General features: G+C 41.8%; 11 protein-coding genes across 11 annotated transcripts; 5 read left to right on the plus strand and 6 right to left on the minus strand.

Annotated features, from left to right (window-relative positions):
• Nucleotides 1-271: 271 nt before the first annotated feature.
• On the minus strand, nt 272-3,229 carry IFH1 (Ifh1p; the record flags this gene model as incomplete). Its single annotated transcript, XM_003679494.1, has 1 exon — nt 272-3,229. One exon carries the CDS (start codon nt 3,227-3,229, stop codon nt 272-274), a length of 2,958 nt encoding a protein of 985 aa, XP_003679542.1.
• Nucleotides 3,230-3,655: 426 nt separating this feature from the next.
• On the plus strand, nt 3,656-4,639 carry UCC1 (Ucc1p; the record flags this gene model as incomplete). Its single annotated transcript, XM_003679495.1, has 1 exon — nt 3,656-4,639. One exon carries the CDS (start codon nt 3,656-3,658, stop codon nt 4,637-4,639), a length of 984 nt encoding a protein of 327 aa, XP_003679543.1.
• A 47-nt stretch (nt 4,640-4,686) lies between these two features.
• On the minus strand, nt 4,687-5,883 carry TDEL0B02040 (uncharacterized protein; the record flags this gene model as incomplete). Its single annotated transcript, XM_003679496.1, has 1 exon — nt 4,687-5,883. One exon carries the CDS (start codon nt 5,881-5,883, stop codon nt 4,687-4,689), a length of 1,197 nt encoding a protein of 398 aa, XP_003679544.1.
• A 276-nt stretch (nt 5,884-6,159) lies between these two features.
• Nucleotides 6,160-8,088, minus strand: GTB1 (Gtb1p; the record flags this gene model as incomplete). The annotated part of the gene is made up of 1 exon (XM_003679497.1): nt 6,160-8,088. The coding sequence occupies one exon, from the start codon at nt 8,086-8,088 to the stop codon at nt 6,160-6,162; it is 1,929 nt and encodes a 642-aa protein (XP_003679545.1).
• Nucleotides 8,089-8,556: 468 nt separating this feature from the next.
• On the plus strand, nt 8,557-9,795 carry MFB1 (Mfb1p; the record flags this gene model as incomplete). The annotated part of the gene is made up of 1 exon (XM_003679498.1): nt 8,557-9,795. The coding sequence occupies one exon, from the start codon at nt 8,557-8,559 to the stop codon at nt 9,793-9,795; it is 1,239 nt and encodes a 412-aa protein (XP_003679546.1).
• A 293-nt stretch (nt 9,796-10,088) lies between these two features.
• On the plus strand, nt 10,089-11,306 carry BUR2 (Bur2p; the record flags this gene model as incomplete). The annotated part of the gene is made up of 1 exon (XM_003679499.1): nt 10,089-11,306. The coding sequence occupies one exon, from the start codon at nt 10,089-10,091 to the stop codon at nt 11,304-11,306; it is 1,218 nt and encodes a 405-aa protein (XP_003679547.1).
• Nucleotides 11,307-11,657: 351 nt separating this feature from the next.
• UBP7 (ubiquitin-specific protease UBP7) lies at nt 11,658-14,735 on the plus strand (the record flags this gene model as incomplete). Its single annotated transcript, XM_003679500.1, has 1 exon — nt 11,658-14,735. One exon carries the CDS (start codon nt 11,658-11,660, stop codon nt 14,733-14,735), a length of 3,078 nt encoding a protein of 1,025 aa, XP_003679548.1.
• A 143-nt stretch (nt 14,736-14,878) lies between these two features.
• GUT2 (glycerol-3-phosphate dehydrogenase) lies at nt 14,879-16,810 on the minus strand (the record flags this gene model as incomplete). Its single annotated transcript, XM_003679501.1, has 1 exon — nt 14,879-16,810. One exon carries the CDS (start codon nt 16,808-16,810, stop codon nt 14,879-14,881), a length of 1,932 nt encoding a protein of 643 aa, XP_003679549.1.
• Nucleotides 16,811-17,136: 326 nt separating this feature from the next.
• On the minus strand, nt 17,137-18,159 carry IMP21 (Imp21p; the record flags this gene model as incomplete). The annotated part of the gene is made up of 1 exon (XM_003679502.1): nt 17,137-18,159. The coding sequence occupies one exon, from the start codon at nt 18,157-18,159 to the stop codon at nt 17,137-17,139; it is 1,023 nt and encodes a 340-aa protein (XP_003679550.1).
• A 393-nt stretch (nt 18,160-18,552) lies between these two features.
• RRD1 (peptidylprolyl isomerase RRD1) lies at nt 18,553-19,722 on the plus strand (the record flags this gene model as incomplete). The annotated part of the gene is made up of 1 exon (XM_003679503.1): nt 18,553-19,722. One exon carries the CDS (start codon nt 18,553-18,555, stop codon nt 19,720-19,722), a length of 1,170 nt encoding a protein of 389 aa, XP_003679551.1.
• A 91-nt stretch (nt 19,723-19,813) lies between these two features.
• On the minus strand, nt 19,814-21,460 carry PCK1 (phosphoenolpyruvate carboxykinase PCK1; the record flags this gene model as incomplete). Its single annotated transcript, XM_003679504.1, has 1 exon — nt 19,814-21,460. One exon carries the CDS (start codon nt 21,458-21,460, stop codon nt 19,814-19,816), a length of 1,647 nt encoding a protein of 548 aa, XP_003679552.1.
• Between the last annotated feature and the right edge of the window lie 175 nt (nt 21,461-21,635).

The raw sequence follows: 21,635 nt of genomic DNA on the forward strand, positions 1-21,635 counted from the left end.
TGATAGACAGGCTGCTCTAGCTAATTTCTCAGCGTAATGAAAGAGCGATGAGCTTCAATTATTAAATTTTTCACCTCGTCTTTTCTAACTCATCGCTAAGAATCGAAAAAAAATACCAAAAAAACCTTGATAATAATCAAGCCAAGACTGGCAAATGAATGCATGCAATGCAATTATATGCTACAAAGAGCGTTAAGAGATGTTATACAAATTTCCCAAGAATAGTAATAGAAAAGAAAAATCAATAAAAATAAACCAAAAGTGAAATTCGTTACTGCAACGCTTCACTAAATTCGAAAGCACCCGCTGTTGCTCCAGTACCGATGATCTCTTCGATATCTGCCAATGCACTTTCACTGAATAAGCCGCTCTTTGTGAACCGCAAGTTTTCTGCGGCAGCCTCCACCATACTTTGTCTACGTCTCCAGGAAGGAGCACCGCCGACGTCATCTAATTGGATAGGTGCAGTCAAAGAAGACAAAATGTCGGCATCAGCCAAGTCAAGTGCATGATCACTTCCCTCAGGTAGCGAGTACGGTGGCTCACTACCATCGTATAAGTCACTGTTGTCCTTTCCAAGGATTTCATGGATTTCTTCGAGCCCGACACTCTTGACTGAGCCCTTTCTTGACCTTGCGACATAGCCTTCTGGCTCGTGGGAAAGAAGATTGTCATGATGATCTACCTCTGACGTCTGCTCAGCCACGGCTGAGTCGCCCATTTCAGGCACTGTTTCGGGCGTTCGTCCCGCTTGAGAACTTTTCTCCAAGCGTTCTTGTCTTCGCTTCAACTTTAAAAGCTTCTTCTTCTTCTTCAATTTCCTTCTCTTTTCAGCCTTCTTCCTTTGTAACTCTTTCATCTTATCAATCTTCCTTCTTGTCCTTTCACTTCCAATGTAACCAATTGGGACCTTTCTGGTCGCGTTGACAGGCAACATGTACTCATCGTCCTCGAGTTCATTTACACCTTTGTTCCGGAAGGCTGAAAGCGGTACTTTCGGCTTCTCATACCAGTTGGAGACTGCCTGTGAAAATGAAGGTGTGCTATTTTCTTCATCCTCCAGCTCACTCATATTCAATAACTCATTCAACGTAAGTTCATCACCATTAGCGGAGCTCAGTTCGTGGCCAGATCGCAGATCAGGCGATTGGGATTTTGCTCTCTGCTGTTGTTCCACAAGCTGCTGATGTTCCTGTATCAGAGGATATAAGGATTTCGTAGAAAGGCCATCAATAATGGTGAATGGTTTACTGTCCGTTTCCCAGGTTCCAAGTTTTGGTGGCTTCAATCCAACCACGTTGGCGCTCACCACTTCTTTGGCCTTTGAACCGATGATTTTGCTTCTGGAACTTGGTGGAGGTAGATTATCGTCCTCGTCTGTAGATTCATCATCAACATATTCCACGGTCTCTAAGACATCATTCTTTGGGTTCTCTTTATTGCTTACATCTGTATCGTCGGTCATCTCGGAGAGTGAAGTAGAATCATCGTCGTCGTGATCTTGGAAGTAGAATGAATCAGGATCTAGGTCATCAATGTCAATAAACACATTCGTATCACTCAAGTCATCATCATCATCGTAGCCAGCACCATCCATAGCGTCACTATCATCATCTGTATTAATAGCTGATGTATTCGGCACGGAACTTGAAACGCTTTGATCACCACGAGCTCTTTGGCTATCCTTGGGACTATTAATTTCATCATCGGATGGAATGTGTGCAATATCCAGCAGGATATTATCATATTCATCATCTGAGCTAACGTCTGATGCAGCTGCTGATCCCAAACGACGTAACGGTGACTCTAAATCCATATTACCCTGTAAAGCAATATGCTCCTTCTCACTTTCACCATCTCTACGCTCGTCATCACTTTGAAAAAAGATACCAAAAATGTATTCTTCACCGTCAACCTGTGAGGCCTTAGAATTGTTGTCCTTTCTCTTCTTATCTTTCAAGAGTTTCCGCCTTTGTATACGTTCCTGACGTTCCAGTTTCTTGGCTTCTCTCATCTTTAATCTCTTTAATTTCTCGTCACTCACCAGCAGGGGAAGAGAAGTACTTAAGCTCAATCGAGGCTCACTGCCATCTTCGCAATAGTACAGACTAGCAAACTTGGGATCCTCATAAAAGGGCATGTCAAAAACGGTCATTATCCCGTCGTCATCTTCATCGTTATCATCCTCATCTATCGCATCGCCGTTACCATCTACGAAAGGTGACCTCAACCTTTCTGCCGGATCGGATCCATCCTCGTGTATACTACCATCAAAAGACAAGTCATCAGCATTTTGCAACTCTGATACGAGATTCCTTTCCTCTTCGTGAAGAATCGGCACATCGTCTTCCCCAGTATCCAGTCCCGTTTCAATCTCACCCATCGATTCGTCTTCTATCACGTTAAAATATGCATCCTGATCTATATCGTATTCCGACTCTTCTGAGGCTGACAACTGCGGAACGTGCAACTGGTTCAGCTTATCGTTAAACAGTAAGCTCATATTAATTTCATTAGAATCTTTCACTTCTTCACCAATATCTTCTTCGCTATGTTCACTAACGCTGCCATACCGTATACCATCGTCGTCCTTTCTAAAATTGAAGGCTAAGGCAACCTCATTATTTCCATTGTCAGAATCGTCCTCAGACGAAGACTCTTCTTTCTTCTTGGTATTATCCACGGGCGGTGGCCTCTTTTCAAGTTTCTTCACTGGAGATTTAGTCGGTGATTTATTCCGCTTCAGCGCTGAAAGCGCCTTCATGGCTCTCTTCTTTCTCTGTGCAGTCAATCTCACAAAATCAATATTCTCATCATCAGAACTGGTATCACTATCACTCCCATCACTATCACTACCCTCGTCATCGCTATCATCGCTATCATCACTATCATCGCTTTCGTTTTCACTATCGCTCACAACAGCCTGATCCGAAGAATCAGGGCCATCCTCAGAGCCGCCTTGTATCAGTCTGCTAGTTTTTCCTGCTGCATTATTCGATGTGCTTTTTACCTTTCCACTCTTTCTCTTTGTGTATACTTTTTCATTTCCATTCTCTGCATCAGAGATATCACTTAAAGCAGAATCAGATGAATAAATCAAACTAAACCTTCGAGGTCGGGGGGTCTGTTTCTTCTTTACTTTTCCACCTTTCACTGGGAATTTCTGTCCTACACCAATGCTTTTTCGACTCACTACACTCTTCCTAGCGGTCTTCGACCCCACCATCATTTCTATCTATCTTAACACAATGTAATCTAGCACACTGCTCAATTGAATTGATATGAAACGTGATCTTGGCTATTTCTCGCTGTGAATCGCTCGATATTCCACTGATTTCAACCGTTTTCAAATCCTTAAACCTGCAAATGCAATTCCAATTGCAGTTAAAATAGCAGCAGATCCTTTTTGAGACCAATTCCAACGATTTCTTATCTAAATTTATCCTTTTATTTGTCTTTCAATTCAAACTATTTTATTTATTTAAGATGAGATGAGCTTTAAATTTTGGGAAAATTTTCAAAAAATAAAGGACGTTTCTTTTCAGTGATCATGGTCACGTGACTTATGAAATATGTTATATAACATTCAATATTCATCAATTAGTTGATATTTATTGTATTCTTGTTGGCCAAATGGCATCAATGGGTACTTAGGATGCTTGCAGTGGTTGATTTGCCGACGGAGATTGTATGGGAGCTTTTGGAACTGTGTCCTAGAGAGCTCAGAGCGGTAAATAAGAGGTTTTATCTGTTGCATAATGAGTTGTATCGGGAGAAAACTCTAGATTTAATTCCTAGAGTCCCAGAGGAGAATCAAGAATTTTGGGATGTTGTAAAGGGTCCAGTGGTTGATTACGTGAAGAGCTTGGAATTTTTGCGTGGCAATGCGAGAAAGATTGGGCGTTTACTAGGTGAAGAGTACGTTGACGATTCTTGGTATATTATTTATAATGCGATCCTGGGTCGATTGAAGTGTGGGAACCATTTCGCAGTGAGAGACTCGTTGGATTATCACAAGCCAATCTATACTGGTAGTTGTGTGGTACCACCCGGTGAATCTTGTCCGATTAATGCATGGTTCCATATCGATGATTTGGATGCAGCGAGGAAGTTGGGTACGTTGGTGACTGATTTCGGGGCTAGCCATACGAAATTATCACCAGGCGAGTACTGTACCGAATATTGCGGATTTTATCAAGGAGACTGGGGTCTACTGCTTCAATCTGGGATATTGCCCAAAATGGAGGGAAGAAACTTGCCAGTGTCGATTGAGTTACGACTTGTTGAGAGGTCAATGACGCCACCAGATTATTTTGAAAAACCGCAATTGAATTTTCTGGGATACGATTTCAGAGATTACGATCCAAAGAATAAATGGTTGTTTTTTCGAATAGATAAATCCTTTAAGACTACAATTTTTAATCCATATGAGACATTGCTTTCAGAGTCGCTTGTCAAGTGGGATGGGAAGTTTGATGTGCCAAGTCATTTTGAGAGACCTCAGAAGTCAACAACTGGATATTTTGATCCCAGCGTTAAAGCTGTAAGAAAATTTATGTATCGATACCCAAAGAGCAAACAGAATTTAGAACTGGAAAAGGTTTTGCCCGATTGGAGAGCACCCCGACTACGACGTTAACCTGCACTTCTATTATATAAGTTGTATTAGCAATTATATCAAGATCATTAACTAATAAAAGTACTCTCGATGATTGAAATTCCCTTTTCGCCTTCAAACTCAGAATCCTGACAGTACTGGTATATGAAAGGTTTCACGCTTGCAATGTTTTCGACCAAAGACTTGACAATACTTGGCATCTCACCAAGGACATCATATCTGTTTACCAATCTCAGATTTTTTTCAGTGAAATTCAGTGGGAAAGTTATGCTCTTTGGGTGAGACCAACCAGTTTGTTCATCCTTCTCAGTAGAATTAAACTTCACTGGGGTTTCGTTCACACTCGAACCAACAGCTTTTATCTTATCGTTTTCTGTTTGGCACCAAACAGTCACGGTAGTCTGCTTTTGACTATCACCGGTGGTAAACTCCATGCAGAGCACTGAGCTCAGACGATTTTGGTAACATAGAAAGTTCCATTTACGTGCCGCCTTCTGTGGAGGTAAACCTTGTACTGCATCAATGTATGAACCGGGCACATCGATCAAATCCAGTGTAACTTTGTTACCCTTTGAATTGTTGTAACTGATGGTACCGTGACACTTGACTCTAGGAGCGAAAAGATGTCTAAGCATTTTTTTGGAATGTACACCCTCGTCTGCTTTCTTCAGTTCATCTGGACTAACTGCTTTCTCCAGGTAATAATTACAACCATTCGGTTTAATCATAAATCCTTCGTATAGATCAACCATCAAATCAATTTTCAAGCCAGAAGTCTTGTCAGACCCTTCAGGAATATCAACTTTAATCACTAGGGTCGCAGTAAGGGTATCATCATGAGAAGCACTCTTGAATTCAAAAGAAGCTCCACGAGTTACTACTTTCAGGGGCTCAAAACTCTCGAGGTCCTCCAATTTGAAACTTTGCCATATATCAATATCCTCAGTTTTATCCTCACGACTACGAAACACTTTGAAGTTCAGTTGAAAACCCTTATAGACACCGCCTACAACACTCGAATAAAGCATCTGTACAAAGCCACATTTCCCACTTTGTAAATCCGTGAAATACAACGTCTGTGTCTCTACTCTAGTCTCAACAGACTTCTTTACTGCTTTGAATAATCCATTGCTCTTCAATTCCTCCTTGTGTGATAAAACGAACCATTCTAACTGCTTTATGTCGTTCACAACAATATAGTCATCTTTCGATTTGACTTCCCTGACAGGTGCAAACTTCACTTTATCCTTATTACCACCAAACATACTTTACAGATCTATGAAAGAGGTTGCAAAAGAGTTTACACAGAGGTTCATCGATCTATAAAGCATATTATAGTTCACAATCGCATCGTTCGTAACGGAAACGGCGTACCAATTGCTGATCTCGTTCAAGTTACACCGATGATGGTTTCAATGCCGATTTGATCGGGCCGTTTTGGCCAGTTGTGGTAGCTTTAGCTCAATGGTTGACGGTGGCATCGAGCGATCTTTGCCCCGATCCGGAAACAATGGCAGAAAAGAACGCAGCTTTCGCGATGACTATAAGCTCAAATTGCAACCTATAGGTCCCTCAAGGTCGACTGAGTAGTTGCATTTGGTGGTTTCGTAGACGTTTAGTATTTGGAAATTCTTGCCACAGTGAACTGTCACCCTTGCGGCTCTCATGGGCCCATTCCAGCACTTGTCACCTCCGCCGTATTGCAAAATAAGACCGTTATTAATATTGTGTAGGGAGCCAATGAGGTATTCAATGTGAGTGTTGTCAATCTCGTTGGTCAGGGCTGGGAATAGATCGTCCTCATTTGGGTATTTTGACTTCAGGTATTCGAAATATTTCGATTCAACTTCATCTTTTTGCAAGTACAAGTCTTTGAAACTTCCAATCTTTACTTGGTTGGCATTTGACGATTCCTCCTTTTGGTAGACTGAGTCATGCAAGGTAATCTGGTAGAGGTAGTTGTCAATCATGCTAGTGATGGGTTGAGAGTTGGAGATTGCGGTTATCAGTTTTTTCAACCGTTCGAAATCTTGATCTTCTTGGTTAACTTCTGCTCTAATGAGGGCTTCGTACTCATCCCTCTTGAGCTTTAAATCATCTTGTAGATGATGAACTGTTGATTCATGGGCTTTGATTTGACTTCTTAGATTGGGCCTTAAAAATTTTGGGATTTCGTTCTTTAAGAAGTTCAAATGCTGTAAAAAGTTTTGAATGCTCGAGTTCATCTCATCCTGATTATCGGAAGCTAAGATTATATGGGAATTGGCTTGTATTAAACTTTCAACCTGAGCCAATTTCTGCGTAAACTCTTGCGGAAACATTTTATGGACAGCGAGGTTTTGAGACTGAACTAGCCAGCCCTTGTAAGCCTCCACTGCATCTTTTACACCGGAGTCCTGGTAGTTGACATTATAATTTTCAGACACATCAGACATTAGTCCGCTCAATTGGTTGATCTTGGAGATCAAGTTGTCCACGTATTGGGATTTGCTTAAAATCATTTTCTCCACAAAACTGAATTTCCCGATCATATAGCTCGATGGCTTATCAATTCTCCCTTCGGCGAAGATAGTTGGTAGTTCTTGTTGGAAATATTCTAATAATTGCAAACGTTTTTCCTCTTCCACTTTCGAGTCACAGCGGAGTTTGCTGAGACTGTGTAGCTTTAGAAAGTTGAACTTCTTGACATTCTCGTTCACCACACGATCGTTCAATGACCTTGAATAATTGTCTTGCAAAGAGTTTAGAATCTTCAGCAGCGACTCGTAAGCTTTGGTGACCTGTACAATCTTTTTGAAGGACGAATCGATTTCCAACGTAATGGAATTGACGTCAATTTGTTCATACTCATAAAGCATTGGGTTATCAGCCATCAATTGTTCTGCATATCTTGCCTTAGTTTGGCTTAAAACGAGTTCATTACTTACCAACTTTTTGGACAATTCTTCAATACGTTCTGCCAGTAGTTCCTTATCAACAGGTTTTTGTTCAGAATCCAGATTGTAGTTGTGATACAGTTTTCTCACCGCCTGAGCACCTTCTTCATATCTCTTGGTCTCTGTCTCCACGATCTTGTCCCAAGATTCCTTCAATTCAGAACAAGTTGCACCTCTGTAAAATGGTTCAAGCCCAGACAATAATTCGTCTGAGCAATCACAACAATCACATACTCCGTCTCCAACTTTACTCTGAGATATGTATTTTGGGATGAACCCTTCATTAGCACAATAGAATTGCGGTCCCGCGATTCCACATGCACCAGTCCCAGGTTCATCAGAGCCATCGGGACAATCGCATGCACCATCGTTGATCTGATCAGCTCTTAGTACAACTGAGGAATCATCCAGACAGGTCCAATGGTTCGAACTGGCTTCATACAAATGCTGTCTCGACGGTTCCACCCCGACAATCAGAGAACTAGAGAGAGCGATTCCGCTCAAAGCAGACCACAATACCAGCGTTCTTATCATTCTTTGACCTCTTCGACCAGTTTTTTCTCAAGAGCTAGACCCTTCAAATTGCATCGCTCTTTTGCCATATGAACAGGTACAACAGCTTAAAGAATAAAAACTGACCAAGCATAAACCCCAGAGCTTATGATGACCTTACCAGAACTACTTGATGGATTTAAGTGTTGTTAGAGGTTATACCTTTACATAGACAAGAATTCACGTGATACTTCAAAGCTTGCCAGTTTGGGCAAAATAAAAACAAGCGATGAGACTTGAAGGAGGTTTGAAACTGATCGACAGTGAGGATCTAGCTCGAAGATTGCATTTGATATCAACCTTTAGTGCCGAGGCTAGCTAGCTATACCTTATTTGCCTGAAAGTACTGGGTTTGGTCCCTCACCTTTTGTCAAGATACCGGTGTCTATTGCTCTGTTGTTCGATTGCGTTGTTGCCGCACTATTGTACTATATGATCCCACAAGAGCTGATGAGAAGTACAAGTTGTAGTATGGGACCGGAGTCACTAATAGAGCTACCTTTGAATGTGTTATTTCGAATACTGTGTTTCTTAGAGTTGGAAGAGCTCCGAAACGTAGCAAGATGTTGTAAATTGATGCGAATATTGGTCAATGAGAATTTGATGCTTACGAATAATTTGGTGGAACTAAATAGTAGCCGTGACCAGTGGACTAGGAGGCTTTTCTTCGATGTTTTTGATATTTTAAATGGGAGCAGAAACGTTCTTATGAAGCTGACTATGGAAAATAGAGTCTCAATATTTGATTCTGTACGCTATGTGCAGCAGAAATGCGAACTGGGATACTCTGCTAATGAAACGCAACTTTTGCTGATGCAGAATGAAGATTTGGACTTCATGAATGACATACGAGATGCAAAAGAAAATTATGAGAGTGAGGCTAAGGACCGGGGAAAAGAAACCTTAACGTATTTGAAGATTTTACAGGGATTCCATAACTTAGCCCTAGCTTCGCGGGATAATACGGAGGAGATTGCGGCTCCAGTGCAAGATGATGAAGACCTTGCAACCCCGGTGAAGAACGACACAACAATCTTTCAACCATGTCCGAAACAGACAAGAACTATCTCACCCACAACTTCTAGCTATTCAAAATCCTCTGAAGGGTCTCTGTTTTCTGATCTACCACCAAAGCTTTCAGACCGTGGTTGGCACTCATCCATCTACGAGCTCGAGCACGTCTCAGACCATGCGAGTGCTAGTGGTTCTGAGGATGATAGTTTTTCCTCAAATGACTCCATGGTCCGGCTGAGAAACTCCACAAAAGTGAAAGACAAAGCAGCTCTATTTGAGAAACTAATCTCCAAGGACTTCGGATTATTAAGCAATCCCAAGAAATGTCAAACGAGAAAATCCTATGGTGCGTTGAGCGCAGACAGCATAGATTTACGACCAGCAAGCAGTAAGAGAACCATATCTCAAGGATACCTCAAAGAACTTGAGAGATGCAACTTGCCATCGCGTTCCAGCACGCCAATACTTCAAGAAGATCTCACACGCATGGATAGGTCTATTTCGAAGTATCAGGACCACATCCTAGCGGAATACGATGTCGAGATAAAGGCACTCACAGATTTTCAAGACGATAGTGGGAAGAGGCCCCGAAAGCTCAATTCCAGGATATCTCAAAGAAGTAAACTAAAGGCTTTTGTCACAGAAGACAACAAAATCTGTTATGAAAGATTGTAACGCACCATGGTGGTAGCGTAACAAAGGACTAGCATATACCCAATTAATGATGACTCATGTAAGGATTTTTATAATGTTTTATAGTAATAATATGAACTGCTTTTGAATAAGAGTCCTTTCACGTGATACTTTCCGATCTGTATTCGTTATAGTAATTAATCGAAAAATTCTGTGATATTGCACAGTTTAGATGGTAGTGTAAGATTATTGTATTGGCTCGTAAGGTCTTACCAGTAGCCATTCAATTGAGTTAAAGGGCTTTTTTTGATTGACACCCTTTTGTCCAGAGGAAAATGAGTAATCCAGACGGTACTTCATCGACGAATGCCATGATGCGCAGTTCACAAAGTGCATCGATGGATCGATCGAAATCGAGCAATCATGGAGAGACTAAAGCGGAATTCAACTCTAGGCTACTTTGGCCTGATATGATAAAAATACCTGTGAATCCATGGACATTCACTTGTAAAGAAGTCATCGAGAAATTGGGAAGTAATCCACAGGTAACAGCTGAGATGAAACGATGCATGGAAAAGTGCTTAATTTATTTCTACACAGCGAAGAAGAAACTAAACCTATTCGATCACACTTATACCGCAGCGTGTATCCTTTTCTTCAGATATTGGTATGTCTACGGCTTACCGAACACATTAACGGACTGTATTCACATCTCCCAGGCTATTTTAGTGACAGCTTGTAAGACAATGGAGAACAACAGACCAATCGAGGCATACGTAAAGATTACCTGCGAATTCTTAGTCAAGGATTTGAATGGTTTAAGATCAAAGCAGAACATGGATAAAGTGAAATGGGATGTAAGAGATAGATTGGTAGAAAACGAGAAAAAAATATTGTGCTCGTTCGGATTTGACTTGAATATTGAAAATCCCAAGGAATTGGTCGAAGATATGTTCAGCGGTTACTATCGTTTAAACAGAGACTATGACCTACCCGAAGATTTCAAGCAAGTCTTCCCAAAGATTTTGCAAGAAGCAAGGAATTTCATCGTACAAGCAGTTACACAGCCGGTGTCCCTGCTGTGTGATGGCTACACATTCGTCGCACTGGCTCTTATATATTGTGGTCTCCAGTATAAGAAGCTTGTCGACGACAAGTTCCAATTTCCCGTCAACTTCTTTTCTAGGAAATTCCCGACGCAAGTCACTGCTCAAAGGTTCGAAGATATATTCACTGACTACCGCATCATAGAGGAAAATTTCTTCGATTTAAAGAGTAACAAGAGGGAGAAACTGGAGATCAGTGCTTCTGACATCAACAGCATCATCCAGGAACCAACAGGACCAACGGAACCCACAGAAAACCCCGATGAAATTTCAAATCCTTATGATTACAAATTGATAAAATCTGGTGAAGTGAGGCAAGAGCTAATGGATCATATAGAGAAGAGAATTCAGGAACAATATGAGAAGGTTATCTTGGAGTCCAAGAAACGATCATCTCCAGAAAACTTGTCCGAAGTGGAACCAACCGCAAAGAAGCCCAAAGTATGACTAAATAAAAATTACAGTACACTTAAGGACCCACCATGATGTTACGGGATGGTAGTAAGAGCACCAAAACACCTATAATACGACTTTTAATTCTACTCATTAAAGTTTATTAACTTGTCGATCAAACCGGGTAAATCGCTGGTGATTACGGAGGACTAGTAAGTTCAACCAAAGTGGCCTCTTCAAGGCTTTGATGTAGACAGATCAGACCTCAAATCAAGTCGATAGGCTTTTCAAAGAGTCTGCGATTTGCAAAGCTTGTTTTTTTCTTACCTCAGGTTCGACTGAGCCTGGGTTTTTAGCCTAAAGTTTGGCAAAATTCAAGGTGGTGATAAGGAGACCGCTTTGAGAATGGCAGACACAGAGGTATCTTTTACTCCAGAGTACTCTAACGAGCTCCTCCGATGTGTTCAAAATTTATATGAGGATGATATTAAACACTACTTCACACAGTCTAAATTGGAAAAACTGCTGGATCTGTTGGAACATACAGAGTATCTGTTTGAATCATACTTGCAATTTCTGCATGAGAAAAATAATCAGGATGCATTGACTGCATTCATTATTGGTTGTTATTATCTTTATCTGATTGTCCCTCAATCGATCGAATTTCAGACTAGGAATAAATCCTACAGCATATTTAATGATCTTATGAAGATGTATCAGAATCAAGCTAATATGACCAACGTGCTACTAATGGTGAAAGATGAGGTGGATTCTATTCTGGATAGGAATGCAAGAGAATTCAAAGAGTTTGAACACCAAAAGGCGCGCACGAGAGCTTACTCTGTCCCAGATCGCAATTTTGAGTCTCGTCTGACAAACCTCAACATTCATAACGAGAATCCGCTGCCGCTTGGTGATCATCAGGCGGCTTCCAAGTCAGAACAGGGTCGGGAAGACATGAATAACCTTCAGAATGATGAGGACTCTTCGCCAGTATGGACTGCTCCACCTTTGGAGCCTAACGATCAGTTAAGGATTGCATTGGATGCAACACCTCTGTCTCCATCGATTATGGCATTGGATCAACCAATGGCTACTAAAGAGCTCGCTATCTCTACTTCGAGGAAGGCCCTGTCTAGAAGAGCAAGTGCTATGGGGCCTACTCCGTACCCTATTGAAGAGTTGGACATTTCTGGGCAGGACGGTAACAGTCACTATGATGAACTTGGTTTCAATAAGACCCTCTGGAATGCAAACGTGGATAGACAAACAACTCATAGAAAGGACTCATACCATTCCGTCTATATGTTTGAAGGAGGGTCGGATGACCACATGCCATCGATATCAAAAGATTTTACTCAAGGTTTAGAAAGATTGCAGAAGCAAAGCATTATTACAGCACCAGAGCTATTCACAATTTTGTCAAGCTCCGAAGAGAGCGAAAAATTACTGTTGATTGACTTTAGATTATCGAAAAGATCAAAAGTCAATCACATTATTGCACCCACTACAGTTGAGATAGACCCACGTCAGCTTTGGGATCCGAAAACAAATACACCGATTTCGAATGCCGCCACTTTAGATGAAATCATCAAAAAGCCAGCATTTCTTGAAAGAGGCTCATACGATTACATTGTTTACTACACCGATATGAAGACTTACATGACCATTGATTACGACTACATGTTCACATTGTTTTATCTATTGACGGCGTCCCCCACGGTAAACCTGCGGTCTTTACCAACTCATCTACTTGGTGGATACGAGAAATGGAAGAAAATCATGAAGAATTACTCGGTTGACCATGGGGTGAATATGGACAATTATATTTATAGACCTTATGGTGAAAGCAAGAAGGCTTTACCTGATACATCGAGCAAAAGAACTCCTGAGCTGCCTTCCTGGAAGCCTCCTGCAATACCACCTCGCATTAGAAAGCGCCCGCCACCTCCACCGCCTATCAGCGTTCCTGTACCTACCGAAAAACCTCCGGCGGCGCCGCCGCCTCCTATTCCTCCCAAGGTATCGTTGGAAACTCATCCAGAAGAGCCGCCTGCAGTGGATGATCATTCGGTAGAAACGACTAGGCCCACTAGAATAACCAGAAAGGCTATCGGATCTAGACCTTTGCATACACATCCACATGATCAGCGTCTGAGCTTACAAAGGCACTATTCGATCCCAACTATTGAAAAAAGCTCTAATACTTATGTTTCTCTCTCCATCACTGGACTCAGGAACCTGGGGAATACTTGTTACATCAATAGCATGCTTCAATGTCTGTTTGCTACCACCAAGTTCAGAGATTTATTTGTCTCAGGAAAATTCGAAGAGTTCTTCAATCAGAATTATAGTAATAGGCCTCAACTTTCCAAATCTTTCAACATTTTATTCAGAAAGATGTATATCAATGGTGGTTGCTCTGTGGTTCCTACCAGTTTTCTCAAAGTTCTGGATCATCTGAGACCAGATTTGAGAATCCCAGATGACCAACAAGATACGCAAGAATTTTTAATGGTTACTCTTGATAGATTACATGATGAACTGTCAAATCAAGCCGCGGTGGCTAATGAGTATCCCGACTTGCTTTTATATGATGAACATCAAATGGATGTCAACGGTAAGGAGTATAAGAAATGGTTTGAGGAAAGCGTGATTGGAAATGGTCTTGCTCCCATTGATCACATATTTCAGGGACAGATCGAGAACATACTGGAGTGTCAACGGTGCGGGAATTCATCGTTTAGCTATTCCACATTTTATGTTCTTTCTTTAGCTATTCCAAAACCATCTACCTCCACTTTTTCAAGGGCCAAGAGAGTGAAGTTGGAGGATTGCATCAACATGTTCACCAATGACGAGATACTTTCAGGAGAAAACGCCTGGGATTGCCCAAAATGTGGTTCTGCCGTCACTGACATGGGTCCCAACCATTTGAAGAAGTCTAAGAAGAAGAAAAAATCAGAACTTGGAGAGGAACGACGTAGTAAAAGCGGATTCTTCCGTATACACTCCAAGTCAAAGAGATCAAAATCTCCATTTAGAATGCTGGGAAGCACGAAATTTCCTTTAGCCATGGAAGATTGGAAGAGCAAGGAATTATCCACTAAAAAAACTCTGAATTTCATTTTTCTTCCACCCGTTTTAATTATCCATCTCTCAAGATTTTACTATGACTTGACGAAGAAAAACGACACTATCGTCACCTACCCGCTAGTATTAAACATAATCCTTAAAAATAACGAAACAGCCAGATACAGACTTTACGCCGTTGTAAATCATACCGGCAATCTTATCAGTGGACATTATACATCGTTAGTCAATAAAGAGCCAATGCATAAATTGGATAAAGGTCGACAAAAATGGTACTACTTTGATGATGAGGTTGTCAAAGAAGAGACTAAGCATGGTAATATAGACCAAGGCATTTTAAAAGTATCAAGTAGTGATGTCTACGTTCTGTTCTATGAACGTTTGGACTAAATAAATAGTTACGAAAAATAATGATCTAATAGTGTATTTTAAAAAATATATCATTCATTATTCAAGGGATTTGTTATATACACATATCAGATAAAGCGTGCTGAATGGCAAACATTAAGGTCTCATTAATCTCATTAACACTTCTAAACACCGAAGGTTCTAATAAACTCTTTGGATTTCTCAATCTCGTGCTTCCTTCTAGTGGAATCCCAATTGAGTTTGTCCCCCATTACTGTGACAGTACCTTCGACGGCATCCAGTGCTTGTCTGGCATCCAAGAAGGCAAATCTAGTTCTTCTCATTAGGAAATCCAAGGCTGTTCTTGTGTATTCGTAATCGACAGAGTAATTTAGTTCACCAATGGTGAAAGGGTAACGGAACGAGTCGAAGTTAACGTTTCCATAAACCGTAACGTTTTCTCTACCACCGAAAGTCACTGGCAGTTGATTTCTTTCGTCTTCCTGGAACATTTCACAGATCAATGGTGCCCTAGTACCATAATTTTCCGATAGATGGTTAGACATGGCTCCCGATAGATGATACTTTTGAGCCAATAGAGCAGCTAAATTTGGATTCCAGTTCTCTGCACCACTCAATTTCAATTTACGAGTGATACATGGCTTAACGTTGAATTTACCCACTTTTACGACTTCGTTGATCGTCTCTTCGGCCATTTCTCTGTAAGTAGTCCATTTACCACCTGCAATCGTCACCATACCGTTATCAGTGGTGAAGCAGAGATGGGACCTGACTAAACCTTGGGTGGAACCACCAGTATTACCTTGGCTCTTTCTTGGATCGATGACCAATGGCCTGATACCAGCCCAAGCGCTCAGGACGTCTTCCCTCTTGACGGGGAACTTTATGTAGTGTTGCAATTCTTGCAAGATATCCTGAATATCGGATTCAGCAGCAGTAGGGGTTTGTGGGACTTGTTTCATAGGAATATCGGTGGTACCTGCAAGCACTTTACCTTGCCATGGCAAGAAGAACATGACTCTACCGTCAGAAGTTTTGACATCAAGCAAACCCATTTCTCTGGGACAGTAGAAAGAGGGCAAGATGATGTGAACACCAGCTGATGGCACAACCATCTTTGGGTTCTCTACTGCCACTTTTGTGGAAATAGTTGCATTTGGAAGAGGTTTTGTAGGATCGGGTTTACCATCTTTGTTTTCATCCATTTGCAACAATTTATCACTGTATGGACCTGTAGCGTTCACTGTAACCTTTGCCTTAACAGTGAACTGTTCACCAGTCTCACGGTTCGTGACCAATGCACCTTGAACTTTACCAGTCTCTTTATCCTTAATCAATTGCTTCACCTCCATGTAGTTGAGCACAGTAGCCCCATTTTCAATAGCTGTAACAGCCAAAGCTGTGTTCATACGCGAATCGTTGAAAGAACCATCATGATACACTAGACCTGCCTTCAAAGTAGTAGGGTCCAACATTGGAGCAATATCAGCGGCCTGTCTCTTAGTCAACAGGTAAGAGTTTTTCAAATTCTGCGAACCAGCAAACAAGTCATACATCTTACACCCCACATAGAAGTAAGGAATTTGCCAATAGGTGTAAACAGGAATCATAATGGGAAGAATCTTACAAAGATGAGGGGCAGTATTCAACATATGGCCTCTCTCATTCAGAGCTTCAATGACAAGGTCCAGCTGGGCCTTTGATAATTGGAAGACTGCTTTTTCCAAGTATCTGACACCACCGTGAGCCATCTTAGTAGACTTTGAAGACGTACCAGATGCAAAATCGTGCATTTCAACCAATGCAACATTCAAACCACGAGTAGCCGCATCCACAGCACATCCAGTACCGGTAGCTCCACCCCCTATCACAAGCACATCGAACTGATCTGTCTTGGACAATTTCGACAACAGATCTTCCCTTGAAGGTAATTTAACATTCGGTGTATCCACAGCAGACTGCAAGGCCACATCATTGGCAATTCGCCTCTGTTCAACACTATCATTATATTTCACAGCACCCATTCCGGCAACCGTTGCGGCTGCCGTCAAAGCGACCGCTCTGGGCCATAGGGACCTCCCAGCACGAGCAAACATCTTCTATTAGTCCTCTCAAGGCTTGATCAATACTCTTGGATTACTCGAGTGGCCATTAGTTAGCAATAAAGTCTCGATTTCAGCCATTCTTTATATCGATTTTTTTCATCCCTTCACGTTTTGCTGTCCGCTCTGTCGCCTCAGGGCGAACGGAACCCAGCAGCGACCATCAACCAACGATATTCGCGAGAATCAAACCATCCACAAGCCATTGAGTCCCGTGGGGATCTGCAAGAACTGGAGGACCGCGGTGGCTGTGAGATTGAGTGAAAGAATGGTGATGGGAGGTGCTCTGGCTCGCGAGATGGCCATTCGACGAATGGTATTCATTCACTGATTCCTTTCTTCTTGGCTCTCTTGAGTTTCTTCCGTATGACCAAGGTTGGGACGGAGCAGACGTAGTTTTGTAGTGTAGAAAGGATCATCGATAGCGAACAGCACAGGGCAACCGGCTGAAGGCCGTGAATCATTTCTGTGAGTAATTGTTTTGGAAAAGGGTGCTGTAGTGACAACACAACGACATCGAAATCTTCGATCACTGCACCGATGCTATCGAACATGTGTTCGACGTTCTCGCGAATCGTGAGGATGTTTTTTTGTAGCTTGGCATCTGCGTCGCTGGACGATTGATTGTCCCAATGAACCACGTAGAGCGTATCACCGTTCGAGACTAGAGCCCCCATGACGTAGGTGAGGGCGTATTGGGATTCACTGGTCAGATCCGAGCATAGGATGTAAGATCTGTCGGTCGTGGAACCTTTGCCCTTGGAGAGGGGCAACATGGCACGCTTGTAGCCACCAGCCAATGTTGCGAGTGGAATTTCTGGTTCTTGAGTGTTAGCACGAAATTCACGAATCCATTGCTTGCTAGAGTCCAGTACGTCGTTTAGACTTTGTACGAAATTGGGCAAAACTTTCATCCCAAGGTCGTAATGGAACTCTTCATCAATATCGAAATCGTTATCGACATCTGTCACTTGCTCCTCATCTGACACATCATCCTCCAAATCAAGTTCTTCACTGTCCTCGTCATCACTTTGTTCATCTCTGCTCTTCTTGTCGTCTTTCTGGTTCAACTGGAGTCTCATCGAAGGATCTCGTCTCAGCACAGTCCATTTCAAGAATTCCTCATCTCGAATACGACTTGACGCGCGACTCCTGGATCTTGAACTACTTGCTGATAGTTGCGAACTACCGTTGTTTCTGATCTTAGTACGGGACCGGCCCCTTTCCAACTGTTCAGAGTCGAACTGAACTCCTCCAGCAGGCTCATTATCGTTGACGTTCAATGGTGATTGGGAACCATCGGTTCCCGTGAGTAGAATACCTCTGTAGCCAGGTTTATTCATTCTTTTGCGTTATTTCGCCTAACTTGAAGTGATTGTTAGTTGGATAAACCTTTGTCCGAGCTTTTAAGGTTATCTATTAACGCAAGGAAAGAGGTAAGTAAAGAGGTCGAGTAGTTATTGAGCGAGGGAAGAGTCAATAGCTATTGGAATCAATTCCGTAGTATCAATTACCCATAAATTCTTTACTTTCGCATTTGTAGCTTACCTAGAGGGTAAAGAGACTGAGAAACATTTCGTAGCCTTTGACGGGACTTTCGTATTACTCTCTTCGTATTGCTTAGAACCAATTTCTTTCATTCTACCTGCTCTAACATTCTCTTTCTCTGTACTTGATCTTTATTAATTTGATCGAGCTCATCTCATCTTCAGCACTAAGGACAACACCACAGGACAATGATAAGCGAACCACGCATCGATATCAGCCAAACAAAGTTCGAGTCACCGGTGAAATGTATCTTTGATAGTCAAGGTGCATCAGATTTCCAACAATCGGTAGCTATCGATAGGTTAAAGTATCATTTGGAGAAATATGCTCGGATGATTCATGGACAACCCATAGTGCACGAACCTTCCGGGATAGAGGTGGTAAACCGTGTAGTGTCATTACTTTCGAGGCTTTCTGAGCTAGTGGATGAGACTCCCCCTTTTTCCGGACCTCGAAGGTATGGGAACTTGGCCTGTAGGGATTGGCATGATAAACTGGATGCTAATCTGACAGAGTTGTTGCAGCAAGTGCTACCACAAGATTACCACAAATGCATTCCTGAGCTGAGCTACTACCTGGGGAACAGTTTTGGGTCTTCAACGAGGCTCGATTACGGGACTGGTCATGAACTCTCTTTTTTGGCAGTATTGGGGGCCCTAGACATGTTGGGACTATGGACAAGCGAGTTTAGTGGGAAGGATGTTCTATTGCTATTTGACACATACTACAAGCTCGTAAGAAAATTGATTCTCACCTATACTTTAGAGCCAGCAGGGTCCCATGGCGTATGGGGGCTCGATGATCACTTCCACATCATTTACATCTTGGGAAGCTCTCAATGGAGTAGCGATCCAGCGGTTCCAATGACCCCACGAGACGTCAAGAATAAGGTACTGGTTCAAGACTACGCGGATACAAACTTATACTGTCAGGCTATCGATTTCATATTTCATGTCAAGTCAGGACCCTTCTCCGAGCACTCTTCGATGCTCTACGATATCGCATCGACTGTACAGACATGGTCCAAAGTGCAATCTGGGCTGTTGAAAATGTATTACGTTGAAGTACTGAAAAAATTCCCAGTAGTGCAACATTTCTGGTTTGGTCCAGGGTTTTATCCATGGATCAGCGATAGAAATGGTCAAAAATTACCAATTTATGAGAATGCAGAAAGTGAGAAGAAACAGCCACCATCTATGACAACAATGGCCCCATCAAACACGACAATGTACCATTTAACCACGCGACCAATTCCTCATGGTAAATTGTCACAAGTTCACAAGCTTCCAACTCGTGGTACTATGCAACCGCCAACCTCTTTACCACGAACTTTCAATAGGAGCGCGAAGAAAGAATAAGTAAATAATTTAGAATATCCTATGTATTGTGCCCATTGCCAGATGGACATTCGTTATGAATATATATATATATATGTTGTAAAAATGACTATCATACTTGAGGACCAGCGGCTAACACTTCTGGAGTAGCTCTGTCCTGGTAAATCTTGAAATTTTCAACAAACAATTTGGCCAGATTGTTGACAGCAGTGTTGTACTTGGCCTCACCTTCAACCCAGTTCTTGGATGGATTCAACAATTCCTTTGGAACACCATTAACCTTTGTTGGGATGTGCAAGTTGAAAGTTGGTAAAGTCTCGTAGGATTCCTTGGCTAGAGAACCATCGTGAATAGCATCTAAAATGGCTCTTGTGTATTTCAAAGGACAACGCTTACCGCCTGCAACGTAAGAGGAACCAGTCCAACCAGTGTTGATCAACCAAGCATTAGCACGATGTTCAGACATCTTCTTTGCCAACATCGTTGCGTATCTAATTGGATGCAACGCTAGGAAAGGTTGACCGAAACAAGATGAGAAAGTAGCTTCTGGTTCAGTGACACCTTGTTCAGTACCTGCCATCTTCGAGGTGTAACCAGAGATGAAATGGTACATGACTTGTTCTGGAGTTAACTTAGAGATTGGAGGTAGCACACCAGAGGCATCACAAGTCAATAGAACCAAATTTTGTGGATGAGAATCTGCTAGACATGGAATCTTGGCACTTGGAATGTGTTCAATTGGGTAAGCACATCTTGTGTTCTCAGTAATCGAAGAATCTTCGTAATCCACATCACGAGTCTTTGGATCGTAGACGACATTCTCTAGGATAGAACCGAACTTGATAGCATTGTAGATTTCTGGTTCTTTTTCGGCGGTTAAACCAATACATTTGGCGTAACAACCACCTTCGATGTTGAAAACACCATGATCGGACCAACAGTGTTCATCATCACCAATCAATTTACGATGTGGATCAGCAGACAAAGTAGTCTTACCAGTACCACTTAGACCAAAGAACAAAGTTACATCGTTCTTTTGAATACCTTGGTTTGCAGATGAATGCAAAGTCAAAACATTATGGTGCACTGGCATCAAATAGAACATAACGGTGAAAATACCTTTCTTCATCTCACCAGCATATTCAGTACCAAGAATGATCATTTCCATTGCCTTGAAATTGATTTCCACAGTGGTCTTGGAAGACATACCTTGAGTATGGTAATTAGCAGGGAACTGACCAGCGTTCCAAACCGTGAAATCAGGTTCACCAAAATGAGCCAATTCCTCATCGGTAGGTCTAATCAACATATTTGTCATGAAAAGCGCATGGTAAGCTCTGGCACAAACCACACGAACTTTAATTCTGTAACGAGGATCCCAACCTGCAAATGCATCCACAATGTACAAATGGGTTCTGGTTCTCAAATAATCGGCTGCTCTTTCTCTGTTAATAGACCAAGTCTTTTCAGGCAATGGCTTATTAACTGGACCCCACCAGATATTGTCTTTAGAAGTTTCTTCCTCAATAATACGTTTGTCCTTAGGGGAACGACCAGTTTTATCACCAGAGTACGCAATAAGCGCACCGCTGGATGCAATAGTAGTCTTCTTCTCGTTCAAAGCATCCTCGTACAAAATTGCTGCAGGAGCATTACGTCTAATAGTAATAACTTCATTAGACAACGACAATTCATCTCTAATTTTCTGTTCAACTTCGGAAACATCAGTTACCGATCTATTCATCTTGGAAGGGGACATTCTGAAAGATATATTATATTATATTGTAATATTTTTAGTTTTTTCAATTGGACTAAAAATTGGGCACAACAAATCAACTGCAGTTCAACTGTATAAGCACAGATATGAGAGAAGAGTAGTGGTTCAATCTATTCTAATAAAAAAATATAGAAAAAAATTCCAGTCCAACTAGAAT

The sequence above is a fragment of the Torulaspora delbrueckii genome, chromosome 2 (assembly GCF_000243375.1).
Source record: "Torulaspora delbrueckii CBS 1146 chromosome 2, complete genome".
In the NCBI taxonomy this organism is placed as follows: domain Eukaryota; kingdom Fungi; phylum Ascomycota; class Saccharomycetes; order Saccharomycetales; family Saccharomycetaceae; genus Torulaspora; species Torulaspora delbrueckii.